This window comes from Dryobates pubescens, chromosome Z (assembly GCF_014839835.1).
Source record: "Dryobates pubescens isolate bDryPub1 chromosome Z, bDryPub1.pri, whole genome shotgun sequence".
Lineage (NCBI taxonomy): Eukaryota > Metazoa > Chordata > Aves > Piciformes > Picidae > Dryobates > Dryobates pubescens.
Window position 1 is genome coordinate 84,818,571 of NC_071657.1, and position 22,887 is coordinate 84,841,457.

Genomic DNA, 22,887 nt, shown 5'->3' on the forward strand with positions numbered 1-22,887 from the left:
AAAAAGGCAGTTATTGCTACTTGTCAGCATGTCAGAGGGAAAATAAGCATGTTTGAGTCCATCCTCAGCTGGAGAGGAAGGAAATGCTGTGAGTGTATCTTTTGAGCAATGGAGATAATTCTAGCTTCATAAACAGACGTGTGCAAGCAAACAAGGGCAGTTTTCTTTGGGGCAGACACAGTAGGTGATCTGCAGACTGCAAAGCCATAGTTGTCTTACAAGGATTTACTCCCTTTACCACATGTGCCCACATCTTCCTCAGGAGATACCTTCCATTTGACAGAACTCGATCATTTTGTGGGGGCTGCAGAAACTGGTGTATCACTCAATCTTTCATAGCCATCCAGTTTTGTTCTGGAGTGATGTGTTCAACACTCTGATTTTAGAGGAAAACAGTTTAGAGCAGAGATTAAAAAGAACAGACTAGTTGCTACCTTCTTCAAGAAGGAAAGAGTAAGTAGAAACCATTTTTATATTTTTCAAGCATTTCTTCCAGTTTCACCTGGAGCATCTACTGTTTAAATATATAGCTTTATATCTTTACTCTATCTTCCACTGATTTCCCACAGGTTTTAATACATTATTCTCAGATCTCTTTTCCAAGAGGTGGAAATACAGTAGGGCAGTGCTCTCCTAATTTGCGTACTAGGAAATCAACCAAAATAACACCAACCCAAAACTGCAAGCCTGCTTATTTTTTTCCTGTAACTACCCCATCTTCAAAATTCTTCTGATGCCAATAATGATCAAGAGCCTCCAAGCCTTAGTCAGCTAATTGAGTTTGTCCTCTCCAAGTCTGAACTTCTCACCATGCCTTCCTTTATTTTGGGACAAAATTGTAAGGGCTTGCTTCCATCATGATAAATTATCATCTTCGAAGTAAAGGTTGAAGCCGCTATTTGTATTTGTAAGAAAACACTTTGCCTGTGTTCCTGTGGTTCATAACACTCATTTTGCCAGTGTTCATCACACTTCAGTATACAGTCCATGTCTCTCCTTCGATAGATCAAACACCAGATTTCCCTCCAAGAGTCCCATACTTTTGCATTCTCCAAGCCCTTGCCTCCTCCAAGCCCTTGCCTCCTCCAAGCCCTTGCCTGCAGCCACATATCTGTACTTGTAGGAAGGAAGAAGGTGGAAGAAATAGGAAAGTGGTGGATCCCAGAGGGATTATCCCACAAGGAAGAAGCCACAGGGACTGTGTAAATGTAGAATTGTATAGCACCAATAAATACAAATTAAACTCATAACAAGAAGTGAAATATTAGGACCAAGGTGACATTTGGACTCAAGGTTCAGCCAAGCCTTGCTTTAAATATTCTATTGCTGTAGATAAAGAAAGAGCTTATCCAACATGTTTATCTCTCTCTTTTTCTGTCCCTATCAATTAGGGAAAAAAAAAAAAAAAAAAAAAAAAAAAGGAAAGAAAAAATCTTGACTAGCTTTGGTTGTATTTGAGCTAGACTTCAAAGTTTCACAAAATAAATAGTTTGGGGTGGGGGAAGGAATGCACAGTTGTAAAGAGAAAAAATGCACTTTGAAGCCAGCAAGGGACTGCGAGCATTACGCAGAAATTCACAGCATCCTCCCTGGAGCAAACAAGTGGTATCCCCCTCCCCTTCAAGCAGCATCTCCTCTCTCACAGGGGGCTGCCTGGCAGCAATACAGTCCTTTGAAGGGGTGTCAGGATGGCAGAAGTCATTGCTTTGTTCTTGTCTCCTTCTTCCTGCTATGCTCCTGTTGTTTTCTACTCTGATTGAGTTTTATGAGACTGTAGCTGTCACTGAGATCTGAGTTTGCACAGCACTTAGCACAGTGTCAGTCCTGGCTTAAGATGAGAGCTCTTCGGGGTTGATTACAGAAATGCCAAAAATCCTCATGATCGGAGGTGGGTCCCATAATTTAAGCTTGGGAGAGGAGGGGAGAAGTTTATTTACTTTGTAATCCAAAGTCTCAGAGAGTGACAGACAGTTGGAGGACAGAACCCTCCTGGCCATCATGAAAAGCTCTGTGCAGCCCTGTCCACAGAATGTGAGACTTGCCCCTTTTCTGGGGCACTCAGCCTATGTCTGTCTCACACCACAGATTGATGAGAGAAGTTAAAAGAAGAGTGCTTGTCATGTTTTAACCCCTTAATTATTTTTCTCTCTTGTGTCTCCACAGCACAGAGCCCCACTGCAGCAGATCCCTTGCAGCAAGCCTATGCTGGAGTGCAGCAGTACGCAGGTCGTTAGTATTAACACTTTCTCCCAATAAACCTTTCTCTTCTCCAAAGCCTTTAATATATGAATACACCTGAGGGAGAGAGCTGGGGTAAAGGAGATGCTTGCTGATACAGGGTTGAGCTGAGGGCCACAGACTCTCAGGTTACCTTTGTACTTTTTGGGAAAATAAACATAAAGCCCAGAGTTTTCTCTCCCTGAGGAAGCAGCTCCTGTCTTTCCCACTGTCCTGTACATCAGCATCGTTTCGTTGGCAGGACCAGGACAGATCTGTTTAGCACAGTGCACAAGTGCAAAATCACACCACTGATTTAGAGGTCACTTTCTGTAACAAGTCTCCTGAGTGCTTCTGCAAGGAGGGGAGCTGGGCAACCAGATCCTGCAGAGCCACCGCTGTTGTGCCTCATAGGATATGGTACATTTGCCCATATTCATGTTTTAGAGTATATCTACACTGGTCATAACCCAGCTTCCCAGTGGCTTTCTCCATGGGTCCCAATGGGTCAGCCTCCACCTGTATGCTGAGTAGTTCCTTTGCAGTTGATGGACTCACATCAGCCAAAGTGACCTGGTGCAGACCATGACCCCACCATGTTCAGTCTCCCCTCACGAGGTGTCTAGGGTCAATGTTGCAAGGAAGCTGCCACCCCAAAGTCATTATTTCCTGTGGTAACTGGAGCAATCATGGGCTCCCATGGAGGAATGGCTATTATCTCATGTCAATGCTGTATCTGGAAAGTTAATTTAATTCTCCATGTAGGGCTTCATTTGCTGGTGTTTTAGTTATTGTCATTTATTGCTTGTGAAGTTTGATAGATGGGAAGCAGCTCAACCCTTTGAGCTGTTAATTAACCCTTCTGCACACATATGGCCCCTATCCCCCTTGCTCTGGGCTCACAGGCGACCTGTACTCTGTATTTTTAGCAGCAAGGCACATCATCTACCATCTGTGGTACTGAATGGCTCCCCTTGTCTGCTTGATGGGGGAGCTGAGGTGGGGAAAATTGTTTAATTGCTGCACACTGTTTCAAATGTGTTTGTATGAGAGAGAGGAATTCTGTATGGACATGAAAGAAAATGTGTATCTAAGTGTGTATGTGCAGCTATACCTGTACAGTGAGTGGACATAGAAAGATTAGAGTAAGGAAACATATGTGGAAACTGTTTTTATGAGCATGTGAATTAATCAGGGTACAAGAGCAATTACACATGAAAACGTGTGCATGTGCTCTGCATGTGGCTGTCAGCATGGGCATCAACTCATGGAGCTTGTGAATGAATGTGTTTGTGGTACCATCTGTGATGGTTATGCATCTCTGCTGAGAGAGATCTCAGCAGACACCCCCTTTTACACCACGTGGTTGTCCCCAGAATTACTGCTGGCAATGCTGAAGGGAGGGTGGTTGCTCATGGCTATGTGGCATCTTCTGGAGCCTGACCATGGTGCTTCTGCCACATTTCAGGCTACACAAGATGGCCTTTCACAGAAAAATATGCCAGGAGAAAGCCCACCTTTCACTTGGTATGATGGTTTGGAGTGAAAGCTCCCTCCTTCCGAGCATTGAAATCTTTCCTTTTTTCTTCTCTTCTCTCCCTTTCTCTACCCTATAGCTGCATATCCTGCTGCTTATGGCCAGATTAGTCAAGCGTTCCCACAGCCACCTCCCATGATCCCACAGCAACAGAGAGAAGGTGAGTAAAGGGGCTGTCCTTTCTGGCCCCAGCACACCATCCCTACCACATTGGTTCATCTCCACATATACTCAAAGAATATCCATTAAATGCCTGATTGCTGTGATTCTATGAGTCACTGAGTCCTTTCTCCATTTCTATATGTGGCATAGTGTCATTGGCACTTACAGCAGTATACAGCAATATCTTCATGGGTAATTGTTGCTGAGGGCTTCTCAGTTGCCAGGGAGGGGAGCATGCTCATATGCATGGGCCATGGAAAGACCTGGCAGCAACACAGACAATAATGTCCAGTGAGAGTTTGTGTTTGAGGCAAGCAACAAGAATGCAGAAGAAAATGCAGTAGGTTTGGAATAAACAATTTACAGAATCACAGAATGTGAGGGGCTAGAAGGGACCTCAGGAGAACAAGTAGTCCAACCCCCCTGCCAGAGCAGGATCACCCATACCAGGTCACACAGGAACTAATCCAAGCAGGTCTTGAATATCTCCAGAGAGGCAGACTCCGCAACTCCCCTGGGCAGTCTGTTCCAGTGTTCTATAGAATCACAGAATGTTTATCCAGAAACAAAGCACTGGTGGCCCTTTATTAGAAGCCAGTAACATGATTTGAGACACCTGCTATTTAGAGAGCAAGGATTTGCTATATAGAGGACCTGGCCTAGTCCTTTCAACCTCCTTTGATAACTTGAAAAGATAAATCAGCCCTTCACTGGAAACACAAAAAGTAAGGAGAGGTGAATCTCCCACAATTGCATGTCAATGCTTTGGGAGGCAACCATGTCATGTACTGTTCCCATTACAGTCAGTTTGGAGCAGTGGGATCTTCAGAAGCAGCCCACTCAGGTAGCCCCAGTTGTCCTCCAGGAAATCCACTATTACCATTTGACAAGAAGAGAGGACTGCTTGCCTAAGTGAAACATTGAAGTCAGGAGCTTCAGCTTCATTTAAAATAATTACATTTCAACTTCTATCCTGTATTAGATCACCAATTCAGATATATTCTATGTTATACATGTTATTATATATACATAATGACATTTAATATTTTAATATAGTGTAACAGTCAGAATGAAATTAATCAAGATTACACTATCAAACTAAAACATTGTGATGGCTAAAACTACTTTGGGGGAGAAATCTCATTTTGTGAGAAAATTAGAAATCTTGGCATTTTGATCTAATTTGGAATTAATTTTTTTTCAATGTCAGAATTTCCTGGGGAACACAACTTCCAGCTCCTGATTAGCTCTAGTACATATCCCTGCTGTGAGAACAGATGCACAGACCTAACGTATCATTACAGAGATGTTTCCCCCATGCTGAAGGACTTTGCTTTTTATTACTTACTGGGGTTAGATTAAGCACAGGACAAAATGGCGAGCAGATCATTGCTCAGCAGAGCATTCCACCAGGAACCATCCAAAGCAAGGGATAGTTGTTGCACACACTTGGAAGATATACTGCCCAGTGACCCCTGTGCTTGCAAGGTATGATATGTCTCTGCAGGTTGAGGGTGAGTGTCACCCAGTGGACAAGATATCTCATAAGTTTTTGCTCCTTCCTATAAGTAGCTGGTATCAAGGATGGTTGAGGGCCATGCACTTGAGATGAAGCACCATTTCAATACAGGTTGCCATTCCCATTCACTGTCCTCCATTTGTCTGCAGTGTGTAGATGCAGTGGCTTTCTCTTCTGCTTTCTAGAGGGAGAATTTCTAAGGCATGGCACTCCCTTTTTCAGAGGGTCAAGACCTACAAACACCTTTAACATGAAAGCACAGTAAAGAGGAAACTCTCATAATGTTCAGTGCTGAGAAGAGTACTTTGTGTTTGCAAGAATGTGCACAAACATTGATTCGTTAATGAACCAGACCTACCACAATAATAACATTGATGATCACATTGTTAATAACAATGTTAACTTTCCACTCACAGATTCTAGTTGAATAACAAGCCCAGAGACACTTGACTGCTGCAACGCTCCTGTAGAGATTAGTCATTACTTCCGTGTGAACACTGAGGCTGCCAGGGTGCACTGGGTGGAACCAATGGAAGACAGAGATGAAGTCTTGATACATGCCATGCCAACCAGACAAAACTTGGGACTAATTTAAAATTTGTGTGGTGTTATTAATCTTGATGAAGTTTCTGAAGCTCAGAAGTAAACTTGGAGAATAAATAAAATGGTGTACTCTTGTGACTATCATCTGCCCTGTACTTAGCCATGCTGAGGGCTGAATAGCATGTCTAACTATGATAGGTAACTTATGGATGGATTTAAGAAGAAATTGCTTGTTAAATACTAAGGGTAGAATTTTCATGTTTGAGGATGGTAAATCATATCAGACAATGTCAGTTTGTTTCTCAGTAGCAGGTGAAGCTTTCAACACTGGAAATTAGCAAAAATCCTCCATAACAGGGAATAGAATGAGTTTGGCCATGAATGTCTGAGTTGATATATGAAGCTGCAGCATGGATTCCACAAACACATTTCAGAGCTGAATTGGGCTTTGAGGATAGTCTTTGCTTTTTGATATTTTCCCTAGTCAATTCCTCTTGGTCTCTGAGCAGTGTGATACAAAGCTGCTTTCAAGGTGAACTAAGGGTTGATTGTTTCCTCCTTAAGGCTAACCTCCAAACTTTGTGTAGATTGTGTTCCTCCTGGTCTGCCTTATGACTTAGTAGGTGTTACTCAGTACATATTGGCAGAATCCCTACTTGTGCACAACACATCCAAGACCCCAGGAAATGCAGCTGGTATTTTAGAAAGAATTTGCCAGTTTTACAGAGCAAACTGCTGGCTCTAGTGATGTCAGTGGGAATTTTGCCACTAAGTGCAGCAAAGCCAAGATTTTACCCATTCTATTATAATGTGGATCTCAAATCCCACAGCAGAAGTGCTCTGAGGCACGTTCAGATGAAGGAATGATTTTTTTTCCCTGCTATTCTGGACCGTGGTCTTCTCCTGGGTGGAATTTTGTCAATTATGACAGACACCTAAGGGGGTCAGTGTTTGTTTAACACTTTCAGACTGTTTCATATCTAGTTTATCATGTCAATAACTCCACATTGAGTAGAAATGAACTGTAGCAAGTACTGGAAAAAGAATAGTTGCTCAGCGAGGAGCCTAAAGAAGAGGCAGACAGGAGGTGGGGGAAGATGGAAAACCTTGGCATGAAATAGGGGAGCTGATTATGGGCCACTAAAGTTCAAAAGTAATTTAGCTAAGCAGATGACCGGGTGCCTAATTAGTTAATTATCCCACTGTACCACTATCATCCCCATTTGGAAGAAACCCTGTTACCATACTCATGACCCCTAGGAAATGCACAAGATGCAAAGGATCAGCTGTTCCTTCATGACAGTCCTTTTAGCAAATTAGTGGGGAAAATTGTGCTTAGCAAATATTCATTAGGGCTTCATTTTCCATTAATCCAAAAGGAAATGTGGAGAGCCTGTGACTTCAATCATGCTGAAGCCCAGGAATTTTAATGAGCTTTAAACGGGCATCTGTCAGAATCCTGACTTTGCCGTACTTCTCCTGCCAGCCGGGGGGATGAGTAATGGCTAATAAAATGTGGGAGCATCTAGGCAAACTCCTCTCCCTAACAGGAAAGGCAAAGTTGTAATTTGCTGTGTTATGACACTGTAATTATGCCCTGATGAAGAAAACAAGAGTATAAAAAGCAAACCAAACCAAACAAAAAAAAAACCAAACAACCCCCCCCAACTTTTCTTTCCCACACTCAAGACATAACAGGGGAACGTAGGTTGAGTCAGCTTTCAGGTTTGTAGGCACATGAGCTGATACATAAACTGTGTATCCCCTTCATCTCAATGCCCCTGAAAAAAGCAGTGCTAGAGGTCAGCACAAAGCTGGGCAGCAGCTGTAAATACCCTTGGATATAATGAGACCATGAGAGAAACAATCTTTGCCTCCTCGGAGTGTGCAGTTTTCTGATAGTGAACATTGCAAGGGGTTTAAATGTTTATTTTTTCCAGCAAAATCACTTGGACATACCTGTTCCCTTTTGATTTTTGCTCAAATACAACATTCTGAAAAATAAGATTGGTATTGAATAGTTTCAGTCTAGGCTATTTGACCAGAGGCAGATTCTATGACTTCTTCCTCAAAAGCCCATTTCAACAGAACATATTCTGGGGGTCTCTGTTTTAACAAAACTGTACAACCCAACTAAAAATTCCTCTCTGGATATTTTTGCAAGCACCTTCTGAAGTGTCTAAGAGTATATGTTATATGTCACAGAACTAGGGCAAAAAATGTAATTATCTCTTGTCTCGTAATTTGGATTTAAGTACACTTGTCTTGCAAAATCATTCCAGAGTGGGGGACATGACAAAATTGTCAAGAGTTGGGGTGAACCTTCAGGCTGTGTCAAGCTGGGGAGTTGAATGTAAAATTCTACAAAACAAGCCTGAGGGATTGTGGATATATTTTTTTTTGCTTGTTGCCACAGTCCTTACACAGATACAAGGACAATGAAACTTCTGCATGCAGATGCTGAGAGGATGCAAGGGTTAGTGTAGGTCACCAAAACCCCTACAGATTAAATGAGATTACGAGAAGCAAAGAAAAACTATGGCAAATACCATTTCATTCTTTTTACTCTTATTCTTCCATTCTGTCTTTCCATGGCCACATGTGCTGGTGCATTCTTCTGTCTCTAGATTTTATCCTGGTGTCTATCCTTAGAAGGTTAATGAAGGTAGCATAGCCTCTAGCAACTTCCTGAGTTCCTGGTCTTCTGCTTTGTCTATTCCTCTGAGAGTCTACAGACTGCTTCCTAGAGGTGACCCTCACCAGTCAGAAAGAGGCAATGCCAGAATAAATCTCCACCACATGCTTTCCTGTATCCTATTTCTCTCCATTTATGGGTCTTCTTTTTCTCTTGATAGGACCAGAGGGCTGTAACCTGTTTATCTACCATCTGCCCCAGGAGTTTGGGGATGCTGAGCTGATGCAGATGTTCCTGCCTTTCGGTAATGTCATCTCCTCGAAAGTGTTTGTGGATCGGGCGACAAACCAAAGTAAATGCTTTGGTGGGTAAAGATAACAAAACAATTAGATTCATCTAGGAAAGGGCTTTTTCTGAATACTTTACCTTTCAAACTTCTTTCTTTCTGCTTAAGCTTTATGATTTCTCTCAATTTAGTCCTGTTGGTACTTTCCCCTTCCCTTTTTCACTCCTAATCGTCTCATGCTCAGAGTTGTATGCATTGTGAGAGGTAAAGGTTTGACATCTTATAAGCAGTAAGATGCTGCAGCTGCTGGTGGGGGGTTACAGAAAAGAGTGAAGCACCCAAAGTAAAATGGAAGGTGCTGAGGGGTTTGTGAAATGCTAATGTGATCAGCAGTGGGAGCATGTGGCAGAAGGACAATTCCTGTACCTAAGGAAAAGGAAAAATAGGTCATGGGGTTGAAGGGAAGAGGTGTGTAGACAGCTTTTCAGCAGCTGTGATACATAGACTGCAAGACGACCAGAGCTGAACATCAGTTGAAAGCCTGGTCTTCTTGGGGGTTTGCTGCTAGGTGAACCTTAAGCAGCCATGCACTGATTCCACTGGGCCCAAGGTAGCACCACAGCAGATACAGATAGACTGAGCTTACCCTGTGTTTCAGCTGACAGTCCATGAAATGACTGGTTTGAAAGCTGTATGTGCTCAGGCAGGTCTGACCTCACTGCTGGCTCAACCCCATTAGCTGGAGCATGGAAAGACCGCAGCCTCAGCTGCCTATGAACCACCAGCTAGGAACACTCTGAACTGCACCCAAAATGCAATGGCTCAGCCAGTCAACAGCCACATGGGGATGCATGCATGGTGTCTCAGTCAGATCCCATTTTGTGCAGAAGTGTTGATGTGAAGGGTCCCTTCTGGCAGCACAGCAGCATGAGGTCCTGTTACCTGCTCTCCTGCACTCTTGCAGATATCCCCTGAGAAGTGCAATGGAACAAATGATTATGTTTCTTTTCCTGTTACTTGCAGCTATCTGGATTCTGTCTCTCAGGCAGACTTCCAGAGTTAAGAGTTATTGGAGTTTCATCTTATTTCAAATCCACTTTCAGTCTCCACACTATCCTTCCCTTCCATGCTGCCTTTCCATTTCCACTCCCGTACAGCCACATCACAAAACTTTTACCTTTGCTTTGCTAGCTATGGTGCATGTCAAGCAGAACTTGCAAGAGTTTCATGCCCATGCGTAGTTCTTCCTGCCCATCTACAGAAGGCTGAATAGGCTATTTTCTCCTTTGATTACAGTAGCTCTCTCCCCTGATGTGTGGGGACACAGCATTCCCCTTCATCGGTAGGTTTTGGGTTGCTGACTGCTCAAGCACTAGAAGAATGAAGGTCAAAGAGTCTGATATGAAGAACCAACCAGGAAAATCAAATAAGAAATTACAAATTAGTTCCATTCTCTCCAGACCCCTCCTCCTTTTTAGAGCTTTAACCATACAAAAGCTGACAAAATGAGCAGACCAGGCCAGCTCTAGGTGACTTTGAAAACTAACACTTTAAGGATATCCATAAGTATAAATTAATTTTTGGCAAGGAAGGTGTCCTTCCTATGATAAATATTTAGGACACTAATAAGCCTGATTCTCTACTTATTGGCAAGTAGGAAGACAAAAGGTAAATGGAGAAACAAGGTGGCAGCCAAATCTTGTTAGGGAAAATATCTTCTAAATAGATATTCACCTTATCTCCTCTCAGTTCAAAGACTTTATGGCTTGAAGAGTTCACAAGGATAGGAACACATACCTAGCTTGTGGAACAGGGTTATGGGCCAAGGTTTACTGCTGCTTCCAAGGTACTGCAAGATAGTAATTGATAGATGAGCAGAAATTGAGGGACCTTTGCAGAAATGTTTCCTAATATTGAGTCTCACATGGGAGAAGCTAAACATCACCTTGTTTGATGAAGTAAACTCCAAAACTAATGACAGGATATTCCAGCCTGAAAGGAGGAAAGTGCCCTTTGAATGTGTTGACCAAAGTGCACAGGCAAGCATAAACAGGAGTTAGAGATTGCTATTAGATCTTAGTCACCTTATACTACTTGCAGATATTACAAATATCCAAGCCATAGAATCATGGAATTGTTTTGATTGGAACAGACCTCCATGATCATCAAGTCCAACCATCAACCTATGACCACCATGACCATTAAACCACATCCCAAAGTGCCATGTCCACATGTTTTGTGAACACCTCCAGGGACGATGACTCCACCACCTTGCCTGGGCAATCTATTGCAATTCTTGACCATTCTTCAGTAAAGTTTTCCTCATATCTAATCTAAACCTTCCCTGGCAAAGTTTTAGGCCATTTACTCTTTTTCACTCTGTACTAGGGAGAAGAGACTGACCTCCACCTCACTGTAATCAACAGTCACAGCAGGCACTCAGCTTTGAGGGAGAGTTAAAGCCAGAGAAAACTAAGACTTGACCCCTGACACCCAAAGTCTGTGACTGCTGATCTCAGACAAACATGTTGACTATGTTGCCATGTGCACCACCTCCAGAACGATAGAAATGGCAGAAGAATAGGTAGCTAATTACCTCAAGTATGTCACACTGCTCTTCAAAATCTTCCACCCAGCTGACCTTCAGTTTAAAACAATGCAAAAATGTAGAGGTTATTAGAGAAAATCAGACCCTCATTTGATTTGTTAAGTCCACTGAAGTTGATGTTGATTGTAATTTTTTTGTTCAGAAAGTCAATGAAAGAAAGAAAGAAAGAAAGAAAGAAAGAAAGAAAGAAAGAAAGAAAGAAAGAAAGAAAGAAAGAAAGAAAGAAAGAAAGAAAGAAAGAAAGAAAGAAAGAAAGAAATTAAACCAACTTTTTTCCTGACAGAAAGTGAGGTATTTTGTTAATTTTGAATGTACAAAAAATCTGTCCTTTTCTATTTAAACATTTCCAAAAACTGAACATGTAAAAACATAGCATTTGCATTCTGTTTTGGTTTGCTTTTAAGCCAGCTAGAGCTCTCCAACTGGTAGCCTGGGGGGACAATTCTGTCTGGCCCCAGAAAGATATTCCACCATTATATGACCTTTTAAAATGTATCTGCTATGTAGATCCCAAGTAAATTGCTGTAACAGAGCCTAGCCCCAGGTTGTCTATAAATTGTCAAGAAGTTCTGCTTTATAAAAACTTTAAAAATTCTGTTTCTTTTTTTTTTTTTTTTCCCATGGAAACAGAAAATGCTTCATTTGCTGCTCTTTTCTCACTGATGAACTACCTGTAAGCAGCTGGTCTAAATGGAATGAGTCAGTAGAACAGCATCCTAAAGTAGGTCTTCCATTTCTTCCCAGTTGGCTTGGAATTCTGCCCTACATTTCCATGAGAAAGTTATCTCCTTTGGCCACTACTGGCAGTATGATGTAGGTGCAGCCACTGCAGTGTTAGGAAGAAAGTGAGACCAGCCACAAACCTTTCTCCTGGTTTCTGGAGTCTACGACCCTGCAGAGAAACACTAGCACCTGCACATGCTGAGGAAACTATGCTCCATTCATGAAATATTTGACTTTTCCAGTTCAGAGGCCACTGCTTGCTGGCTAACATGGAGAAGCAAGGAATGCAAGCTACAGCAAACACCAATCTCATGTATAAAATGCAAAAGTGATCAAAATCTGTCTGTTGTCTTACATAGCGGGAATGCTTGCTGTAGTATGTAAGAGTGCCTGAGAAACAGTGCTGGCATCTCAATCAAAAGTGCTGTTTAACTTGGGAAGCTTTAACTCTTTTTCTGTGGCATACATCCTGGCTAGACCCAAACCCTTCATAGTATCATAGTATCATAGTACCATAGTACCATAGTATGTCAGGGTTGGAAGGGACCACAAGGATCATGTAGTTCCAACGCCCCTGCCATAGGCAGGGACACCCCACACTAGATTAGGCTGGCCAGAGCCTCGTCCAGCCTGCTCTTAAACACCTCCAAGGACGGTGCCCCAACCACCTTCCTGGACAACCCATTCCAGGGCTTCACCACTCTCATGGTGAAGAACTTCCTCCACACATCCAGCCTGAATCTCCCCACCTCCAGCTTTATTCCATTCCCCCTAGTCCTATCGCTACCTGATATCCTGAGAAGTCCCTCCACAGCCTTCTTGTAGGCTCCCTTCAGATACTGGAAGGCCACAATTAGGTCACCTCGGAGCCTTCTCTTCTCTAGACTGAACAGCCCCAACTCTTTCAGTCTGTCCTCATAGGAGAGGTGCTCCAGCCCTCTGATCATCCTCCTGGCCCTTCTCTGGACACCTTCCAGCACCTCCATATCCCTCTTGTAATAGGAACTCCAGAACTGGAGGCAGTACTCCAGGTGGGGTCTCAGCAGAGCAGAGTAGAGGGGGAGAATCACCTCCCTTGACCTGCTGGCCACACTTCTCTTGATGCAGCCCAAGATCTGATTGGCTTTCCAAGCTGCAAGTGCACACTGAGAGCTGATGTTAAGCCTCTCATCCACCAGCATCCCCAAATCGTCACAATTCTTCACCATTCTGCTCTTCTTTCTCTGCTCTCAGTAGTCCTTTATTCAATACCCAGCTGGTTCCTGCTGTCTCTTCCCATGTACTACTTTTATAGCCGGTACATTCCTCCCACTGGGCCATGCTATCTATTCTTAGTGAAATGGCAAGGCCACAACAGGATTAGTTTCTCACTAAAGGAAAAATTGCATGCAATTAGGAGCTCCTTGAAGGCAACGACTCCCATTCTTGCAGCAGATTGATCTAGGAAATCTTGCACAGAGTTACAATGTGCCACAGCCCCAAAATCAAACTCTGCAAGACCCTGGATCTTGTCTCTGTGCAAGGCAGAGACAGCACTGAGTCTCTCACCTTCCCACCATGTGTGTAAGGTTTTCTTTGTGTGAGTGTGCTAAAATGTCAGAGGACGTGAAATACACTTATGTACTGATCTCAATGGTTCTGGTGATAATTTGGCTCAGCCATGTAGAAAATCTAAAAATGACCACTTTGTGTACAAGACAGAAGGAAAATTCCAGTAAAATAGACTAGACTAGACTAGACTAGAATAGAATTAACGAGGTTGGAAAAGACCTTTGAGATCATCGAGTACAACCTATCATCCAATACAATTTAATCAACTAAACCACAGCACCAAGCACCCCATCCAGTCTCTTCCTAAACACCTCCAGTGATGGTGACTCCACCACCTCCCTGGGCAGCCCATTCCAATAGCCAATCACTCTTTCCTAACTTCTTCCTAACATCCAGCCTAAACCTCCCCTGGAAAATTATACTATTAAGATTACTAAGGCAAGTGCTCAATGCGAGAAGAAACATTTCTTGTGCTGTTGCTGGGTGATGCTACAATATAGCCTTAATTTCACGAGTACTCACTGTGGTCCCACATGACAGATTTTAAGAAGGCATATGAAGATGTTAAACTAGTGCAATACAGAGACAAATATGTTCTAGGGAAATGAGAGAAGAGAAGAGAAGAGAAGAGAAGAGAAGAGAAGAGAAGAGAAGAGAAGAGAAGAGAAGAGAAGAGAAGAGAAGAGAAGAGAAGAGAAGAGAAGAGAAGAGAAGAGAAGAGAAGAGAAGAGAAGAGAAGAGAAGAGAAGAGAAGAGAAGAGAAGAGAAGAGAAGAGAAGAGAAGAGAAGAGAAGAGGAGTATCACACAGTATCACAGTATCACAGTAACTAAGGTTGGAAGAGACCCCAAGGATCATCAAGTCCAACCTGTTCCAACAGACCTCACAACTAGACCATGGCACCAAGTGCCACGTCCAATCTCCCCTTGAACACCTCCAGGGACGGCGACTCCACCACCTCCCTGGGCAGCCCATTCCAATGACGAACGACTCGCTCAGTGAAGAACTTTTTCCTCACCTCGAGTCTAAACCTCCCCTGGCACAGCTTGAGACTGTGTCCCCTTGTTCTGGTGCTGGTTGCCTGGGAGAAGAGACCAACCCCCTCCTGTCTACAACCACCTTTCAGGTAGTTGTAGAGGGCAATGAGGTCACCCCTGAGCCTTCTCTTCTCCAGGCTAAACAATCCCAGCTCCCTCAGCCTCTCCTCATAGGGCTTGTGCTCAAGGCCTCTCCCCAGCCTTGTTGCCCTTCTCTGGACACGTTCAAGTGTCTCGATGTCCTTCTTAAACTGAGGGGCCCAGAACTGGACACAGTGCTCAAGGTGTGGCCTAACCAATGCAGAGTACAGGGGCACAATGACCTACCTGCTCCAGAGAAGAGAAGAGAAGAGAAGAGAAGAGAAGAGAAGAGAAGAGAAGAGAAGAGAAGAGAAGAGAAGAGAAGAGAAGAGAAGAGAAGAGAAGAGAAGAGAGAAGAGAAGAGAAGAGAAGAGAAGAGAAGAGAAGAGAAGAGAAGAGAAGAGAAGAGAAGAGAAGAGAAGAGAAGAGAAGAGAAGAGAAGAGAAGAGAAGAGAAGAGAAGAGAAGAGAAGAGAAGAGAAGAGAAGAGAAGAGAAGAGAAGAGAAGAGAAGAGAAGAGAAGAGAAGAGGAATACATACATAGAATACATAGAATAAACCAGGTTGGAAGAGACCTTCAAGATCATCGCGTCCAACCCATCAACCAATCCAACTCCGCCCAAGCAACTAACCCACGGCACCAAGTACCCCGTCAAGTCTTCTCCTAAAAACCTCCAGTGATGGTGACTCCACCACCTCCCCAGGCAGCCCATTCCAATGTGCAATCACTCTTTCTGTATAGAACTTTTTTCTAACATCCAGCCTGTATCTCCCCTGGCGCAGCCTGAGACTGTGTCCTCTTGTTCTGGTACTGCTTGCCTGGGAGAAGAGACCAACATCCGTCTGTCTACAACTTCCCTTCAGGTAGTTGTAGAGAGTAATAAGGTCACCCCTCAGTCTCCTCTTCTCCAGGCTCTCTTCTCCAGGAGAAGAGAAGAGAAGAGAAGAGAAGACAAAGAAAAGGGATAGGTTTGGGTAATATTAATTAGGAAGAAATTAGGAAAATGGGGAGGTGGATGGAGCAGCAGATGTGAATGGCTACCCCAAGGTGTCAAAGAAGATGACTTTTTGGATTCCATCAAGCAGTGGATGCTGTCAGGCCAATTTTGCTTCATGCTTTCCCCTTGTCTCCCACATGCCTCCTTGACTTGTGCCTGTTCTTCACACCTGCTAATGTGACAGTTCTAGTTTCTACCCATGAGACAATGACTCAAAGAAGATGTGGAATGGGCTACCCAGGGAGGTGGTGGAGTCACCATCATTGGAGGTGTTCAGGAGGAAACTTGATAGGGTGCTTGGTGCATGGTTTAGTTGATTAGGTGGTGTTGGATTGGTTGATAGGTTGGACGTGATGATCTTGAAAGTCTCTTCCAACCTGGTCAATTCTATTCTATTCTACTCTATTCGATTTGATTCGATTCGATTTGATTCAATTCAATTTGATTCGATTCTAACCACACCTATGCTCCCAGAAACATTGTGGTTTCCTTCTACTCAGCTAGACATGGTCTGACATCCCAAGTATGAGCAGCCACAACTGCTGGATATTTTTCTACTTTCTGTGCATTCCAGATGGTCTTCCCCACTGTTAGAAGGGATGTCCCACACCTTTTTGAAATATTCCATGTTAAACACAGCAAGGAGACTACAAACTATAAGGGCTTCTTAGGACCATAAATTTATATGACCTAAAAGAACCATCTTGTTGGACTCAGTACACTATGGATACTGAGTTTCATTAAAAATTCTTGCAGGGAGTACATTTGACAATTGATAGTGGGCCATCCTGGTCGAAAAAACATACAATCTTCTTTGAAGATGCAAAACAGAGAAAATAAAACCATTTACCTTTGCTGTTTAATATTTTTAATCCATATTTAACTTTTTCTGGCTCCTAGCTTATGAAAGGAATAAAGAGAGACAGAGGGAGATTACAGGTGAGAAAAGCAGTGAGGTATGAGGACTGGACACAAGAGACAATGAAGCTCAGAAGGACAGGTATGGGTAGAGCTTGTATCATGTTAAACACATTGTGGCAGTTCAATGCTGCAGTGTGGTGGAGTGGGCAATTAAGGCAGCAGGCAGATCAGAACAGTCCTCAGAGCTTCTGGAAGCTGAAACAGAAAGAGTGATCAGCAGACTAAGACACTGGCAAACCTCTGCAGGGACCTGCAATCAGAGACAGACCAGGTCTGAAGCGCATTCACAGCACTAAATAAGACACAGGAGTGGAACAATGGATGCTGAGGTACATCAGAAAAATATTGTTCAGCACCTGCTCACAATGTGCAGTGTTCATTAATAATAAAAGATCCCCAAACTCTCCTCAGGTTCACCCAAGAAAATGAGCAGGACCAAGAGCAAGGAGGTGGTGGAGTTACCACCTCGCCCAGGGAGGTGGTGGAGTCACTGTCCCTGGGGGTGTTCAAAAAAGGGATTGGCACTTGAAGCCATGGTTTAGTAGTCATGAGGTCTTGGGTAACAGTTTGGACTTGATGATCTTTGAGGTCTTTTACAACCTTATTGATTCTATGATTCTATGAGGTGTAAGGGTAAGAATTTCCAGTTGCATATTCCTGTCCCCATATAGGTAATCAGGGGTCAAACTAGATGTTTGCCTTGGGTTTTCCTTCTTGTAGCAGAACACTGATTCTTTTGCACAGGGCTTTAGAATGCATTGGTGAGGACAGTTATTTGTTGGATCAAATTTTGGGGGGGTGTTATTTTCTGATTTGTGTTTTGCTAAATAGGAAAATTCTCATCAGACAGAGGAATTATTAGAAAGTTCTTGGGGGACAGGTGAAGGTCTGCTTTTTGCTCTTGCCAGTACTAGTAGCCCATGAAGCCCATGGAATTAGGCTATGCTATTTATTTTGCATGATCTAGTGACAATACTTCTTGCTCCAGATCTCTGAATCTGAAAAATTGTCATTTCCATATAGCTGGGCACAAAACTCAGAGTATAGTGGAAGAAGGAACTAATTTGAGCTCCTGAGCTGACAACACAGGGACAATTTCACAAGTGTGTTAAGTGTGCCTGACCCCTGGCATGTTACAGCTCAGATCAACACAGACAAGGAGAGATTAATGAGATGTCTTGCTTAGTTGGGAAATCAAAGGGGAGAAGGACATCATTAGAAGGGTGATTAAAGGTCCTAGAGGAAAGGCAAAGTAGGCACAAAAGTTTATTATTTACTGGCTACTCTGTTATAATCCAAAGCAGACAGGCTCTGAGACTTCAAGTCCTTAGAGTAAGGATGGGACTCTTCTCCAGCTGATAAAGAAAGAGTTGTGTGAGTAGAAAAAAAAAGGGAATTTTTCATCAAACTCACTACACAGCACCTCTAGCTACTGCAGTTGGTTGGGGGAGGCTTTAAGAGGGAGGAGAGGGAGAAGTATTAAGGCTGTGAGCCACTATTCATTTACAAACTATAATTAATTTGATGTTTAGATTAATTTCTGATTCACACTCAAAGGTGCACTGAAAGCATTTTTCCTTTATTGTAATGTTGATTGCTTATTGGGGAGATAAATCTAACTGTCAGTTATGCACTGACTTACCAAAACTTTCAGACCAAGCAAGCATGAATGCATAAGGAACAGCTGTTTTCAGACCTCCAGTTAAAGGGACAGTTCTGTCTTTTCCCAATAATTCACATTAAAGAAAATCTATACATTGTACACACGGACTTCTGCTTTCTTTTGTAGCTTAAGCATTTATTAGGCAAGCATGTGTTAATAGAATCCATCTTTTATTTATCTCTCTGTCCATATGTCTGTCACTGTACTATCCATCTACCCACACGAATGACAAAATAGAGTCCATCCAGAATATTTTTAAGTTATGAATCTTATTTGTACATATTGTACATATCTACTCACAAACACACTAACATGACCATATTAAATATTTCTACTCATAGGGTAATTAAATGGAAGAACTCATTACTGCAAGGTCTTTGTCATTTAACAACCTTCGAAGTGGGGAATGGCCATTTATAAAACAAATAGAAATGAACAATATGAATTTTGCACTAGATGAAAGAAAAATAATTATTTAAAAAAAAAAAAAGTCCTTTTCAAAGAGAACAGAAACTGAATGCTCTTGGCTCCAAATCAGACCAAGTGAAAAAAATCTGATTGGGCTCTTGTGTGCCTGCACAGAGTGCTATTTGCTGCCCTTTCCTCTAGAATTCTTTTGACAGACTAGATGAAAATGTATTATGTATGGCTGGTCCTACATGTGCTCCAAAGCATGGGCGACAAACAGAAGGACTTAGATGTTATCATGCTGCTAGAAAATTATGAACTTATTTCTATTACTGAAACTTGGTGGGTCAAATTCCCTGAATTAAGTCTGGCTATAAATGGCTACAAGCTGTTCAGAAGAGACAGGAAAGCAAGGGGCCAACATTGCATGCTTGCATTCCAGAAGGCAAATTTCATCCTGGGCTGCATCAAAAGAAGGGCAAGAGGTGATGGTTTTAAAATGAAGAAGGGCAGATTTAGATTGGCCATTAGAAAGCAGCTGTCTACACTGAGGCTCGTGGAACACTGGAACATGTTGGCCAGGGAGGCAGTGGAGGCCCCATCCATGCAGACATTCAAGGTCAGGTTTGATGAAGCTCTCAGCAACCTGATCTTAGCTTACTGCAGCAGGGTTGGACTAGATGACCTTTACAGGTCCCTTTGAACCTAAAGCGTTCTATAATTCTGTGATTCTGTGACTCACCATATCCTGTTCTTGTAAGACTGTAGACCTGCTACAATATCTTGTCTACCCAATACATCTGGTGTTGTTTATATTTTCCCATGATCTCTCTGGTGCAAGGAAAATTCAAGCTGTAGTATGAACAAATTTCTATCAATCCATCCAACCATCCATTCATCCTACCATGTATGTATCTTCAAATTCTTTATATCCATACATACTGTCTCCCTCACAACACAGAACTGCTCTTCAGCATTTTGAAGTCCGTCAGATGGCTAGTCACTAAGCAGCTGTTCAATAGATCCTCACAGCAGAGTGCTTGGCTTCAGGCCTTCCTTCCCACACAATATTCAAAACCTGCCATGAACATGAATTTATTATCATTATCTCATCTGTTTTCCTAAGGCCCTTCTTAGCAGAGCATTTGAGAGGTTCACAGAGCTAAGTAACTGTATTTTCACGTTGTTCGTGGTGTCTTCGTTTCACCAAGGGTATTAAGAGACATAGAATGGTATTCGAAACTGTTTGTTAAACTTGAGTGCCTAACCTGAGATGCCATGAGCCCTATATGCTTGTTTTCTCAAGGTCTTTAGCACAATGAAGAGCATGCTCTGCCTATGTTTGTTTCAGATGCAGGCACAGGCTGCAGCCTTCGTGTCAGTGAAATCTCAGGTCAGGCACTAAGCACCAAGAAAAAAGAAACACAAAGCAAAACTTCATCTTCACTGGTAAAATAGAGGTTTCACATACCTGTTGAAATACTGTGCCAGAACTATCCCTATGTTGTTAACATTTGTGTGACATTAGTTCTAATTGGGTCATGAGAATTAACTCCAGCCAGACACTGTTTGAGCATGTCTCAGCAGTAAAAAAGGTCGGGGACTGTCTCTGGACAGTAGTATAGACAAGGCTACTCCCCCTTGAAGGATAAGAGAGTTTAGCCATGTAGATACAAGCCATGATGTACCATTTGCATTCAGATCCTGCTCTATTTTATGTACTAGTAAAAAAATAGCCTAGAAGACGTTTTCAAAGGAGTTTCATGATATATAATATACCCAGCATAACTGGGATGTCATGGCAGAAATAGGGACCAATGCCAGTTCTCCAAGGCACCTTTTGATTGTACAACTGCAAAACCATTTTTTCCCTGCCTTGTTTACTGTCTACATTCCAACTCTTGCAGTAATGAGTCTGATACATTGCCATTTTCCTCACCCTGTTATGTTATTCATTCTCTACAGTAATTAAAACAAGGATGCCATGAAAAAGAAAAATAGAGAATTGTGTGGTTAGAAACAATGCCTTAGTGCATATGCAAAACAATACAGAATTAAAATTTTATAGGAAACATCATTGCATTTCTAACTCAAGTGCTTCATTTTGCAGCCTTATCATTGTTTTAATGTATTGGTGCACGTAGTACCTTCCCATTACAAGTAGGCAACCCAAATCTAAAAAAAAGAGAAAAAAAAAGAAGAAGAACCAAACCACAAACCCAGCTGAGATTAACATCTCCATTAATATATCCTTTCATCTTCAAAAGCTGGCATCAAGGTAGCAGCTTGCAGATCCCCATAAAAATAGGTATACATTTCTTAACCTTTTCTGGATTCATGTATCTCAAATCTCCCAGAAAACTCAACATTAGTCTTGAACTGTAATATATCACACACATGTATATATGTCTATCATCTGTGTACTCTACTCATGTATTTGTGCAATACCAAATATGTTGCAAGTTATGAAAAACAATGCCAATCACTGACGATTGGTTTGAATTTAGACAAACTGCTCCAATGCTTGCTGGCCTTAAAAGTGAAAAAGTGTTTTGTTATATCCAGTCTGGAACTCTCTTGTGATTTAAGTCCTCTATCTCTCATTCTCCTTCTGTGTGCTACTGTCAGACATAGAATCATGGAGTATCTCAACTTGGAAGGGATATAAAAGGATAATTTTCTCCAACACCTTGCTTCTCACGGGACTACCTAAAACTAATCCATACAATTAAGAACATCATCAAGATGAACTCTGATAGGCTTGGCGCCATAACCAACTCCCTGGGGGGTTCCATGAACTCAACACTCTTCCAGTGAAGAAACTTCACCGAAAGTCCAATCGGAACTTCCCCTGACACAGAGAGACTGTCTCTGTCTTACTCTTCTCATGTAGCAAGTGATCCAGCTTTTGTCCATACTGATGGCCCTGTGATGAACTTACTCCAGTTTGTCCCTCTGTTTCTTGAGGGGAAGGGGTCCCCAAAAATAGATGTCCAGGTGTGATTTAATGAGCGCTGAGCAGAGAAGGGTAACCACTTCTCTAACTGACTATCTTAATAGAGCTCGGGATGCTGTCAGCCTTTCTTGCAGGCTAAGGCACACATCCAATGAGATCCCCAGTGATATAACCCATGTAAATTGAAGATACAGTGGGACTATGCCCTTTTCACCAGCTGGGCTTCAGGGTCCTTGATATTTAGCCAGGCATGTCTATTGTTATTAAAGAGAGGAAATGCAGCTAACGTCTAAGAGCAGCTGCTGTCTTTGGCTACTTCACAGGCAACAGGTTTTCTCCCTTTTTGGCAATATGACCCACAAATATGACTGTGTTCTGACCATTTAAAGTGAAATTACATGACTGTTCTAAAAATAGGTCTCTAATGACCCTTTAAAATCCTTCTCTTAGAAGGGCTTCCAGAAATTTTGAAGTATTTACCCTGGTCATTGTGCATCGCTTGACAGGCCTGAGCAGAATCCAGAAGGATTATTTTGTTACTGGGCTTTGAAAAATGCATATGAGAGAAGAATTTTTGCTACTCCATGTTAGGAGTCATTGAAAAAGCCCTATTTTTATGGGCAACTGATATTTTCACCCCATCCTCTCAAATCAATATCTCTGTCCAAATTATCAATAACCATTCTGCCTTTCTCAGGTCTTCAGTTTTTCTAATCAAAGGCATTTTCATAAATGTGCTTTGCAACAATATTTATACTCCCTTTATTTCAGCCATTAAAACACAAACTTATTTTCCCATCTCCCACACCATGGGAGATGGTCACTGAGAAGGGGCCCCAGAAGTCAGGATTGGATTAGACTTTAGTTGATTTATGATATGATTCAAGTCCCACAGATTAAATGTAACTCTTCTGAGAGACTGCAGAAGGCTGTTCACAGAGTTCTCCAGGATTCAGGGTATTCTTTTGAAGGTCATTAATGGTGAATGCTCTGATGGCATATCGACAGGAATTTATTAGTTTCTATGCTATAGTATGATAATGC

At 42.3% G+C, this 22,887-nt stretch overlaps 1 protein-coding gene across 11 annotated transcripts in view; it reads left to right on the plus strand.

Moving 5' to 3' along the window:
* CELF4 (CUGBP Elav-like family member 4) overlaps positions 1-22,887 on the plus strand; it is an 813,218-nt gene that overhangs the window by 754,232 nt on the left and 36,099 nt on the right. For 5 of the 11 annotated variants that reach the window (XM_054178999.1, XM_054179000.1, XM_054179002.1 and 2 more), the window contains exons 9-11: positions 2,164-2,229; positions 3,834-3,914; positions 8,834-8,977. In XM_054178999.1, the coding sequence (XP_054034974.1) occupies positions 2,164-2,229; positions 3,834-3,914; positions 8,834-8,977 (291 nt within the window). The remainder of the gene's footprint in view (positions 1-2,163; positions 2,230-3,833; positions 3,915-8,833; positions 8,978-22,887) is intronic. The other 6 variants (XM_054179005.1, XM_054179006.1, XM_009907797.2 and 3 more) reach the window with 3 other exon arrangements.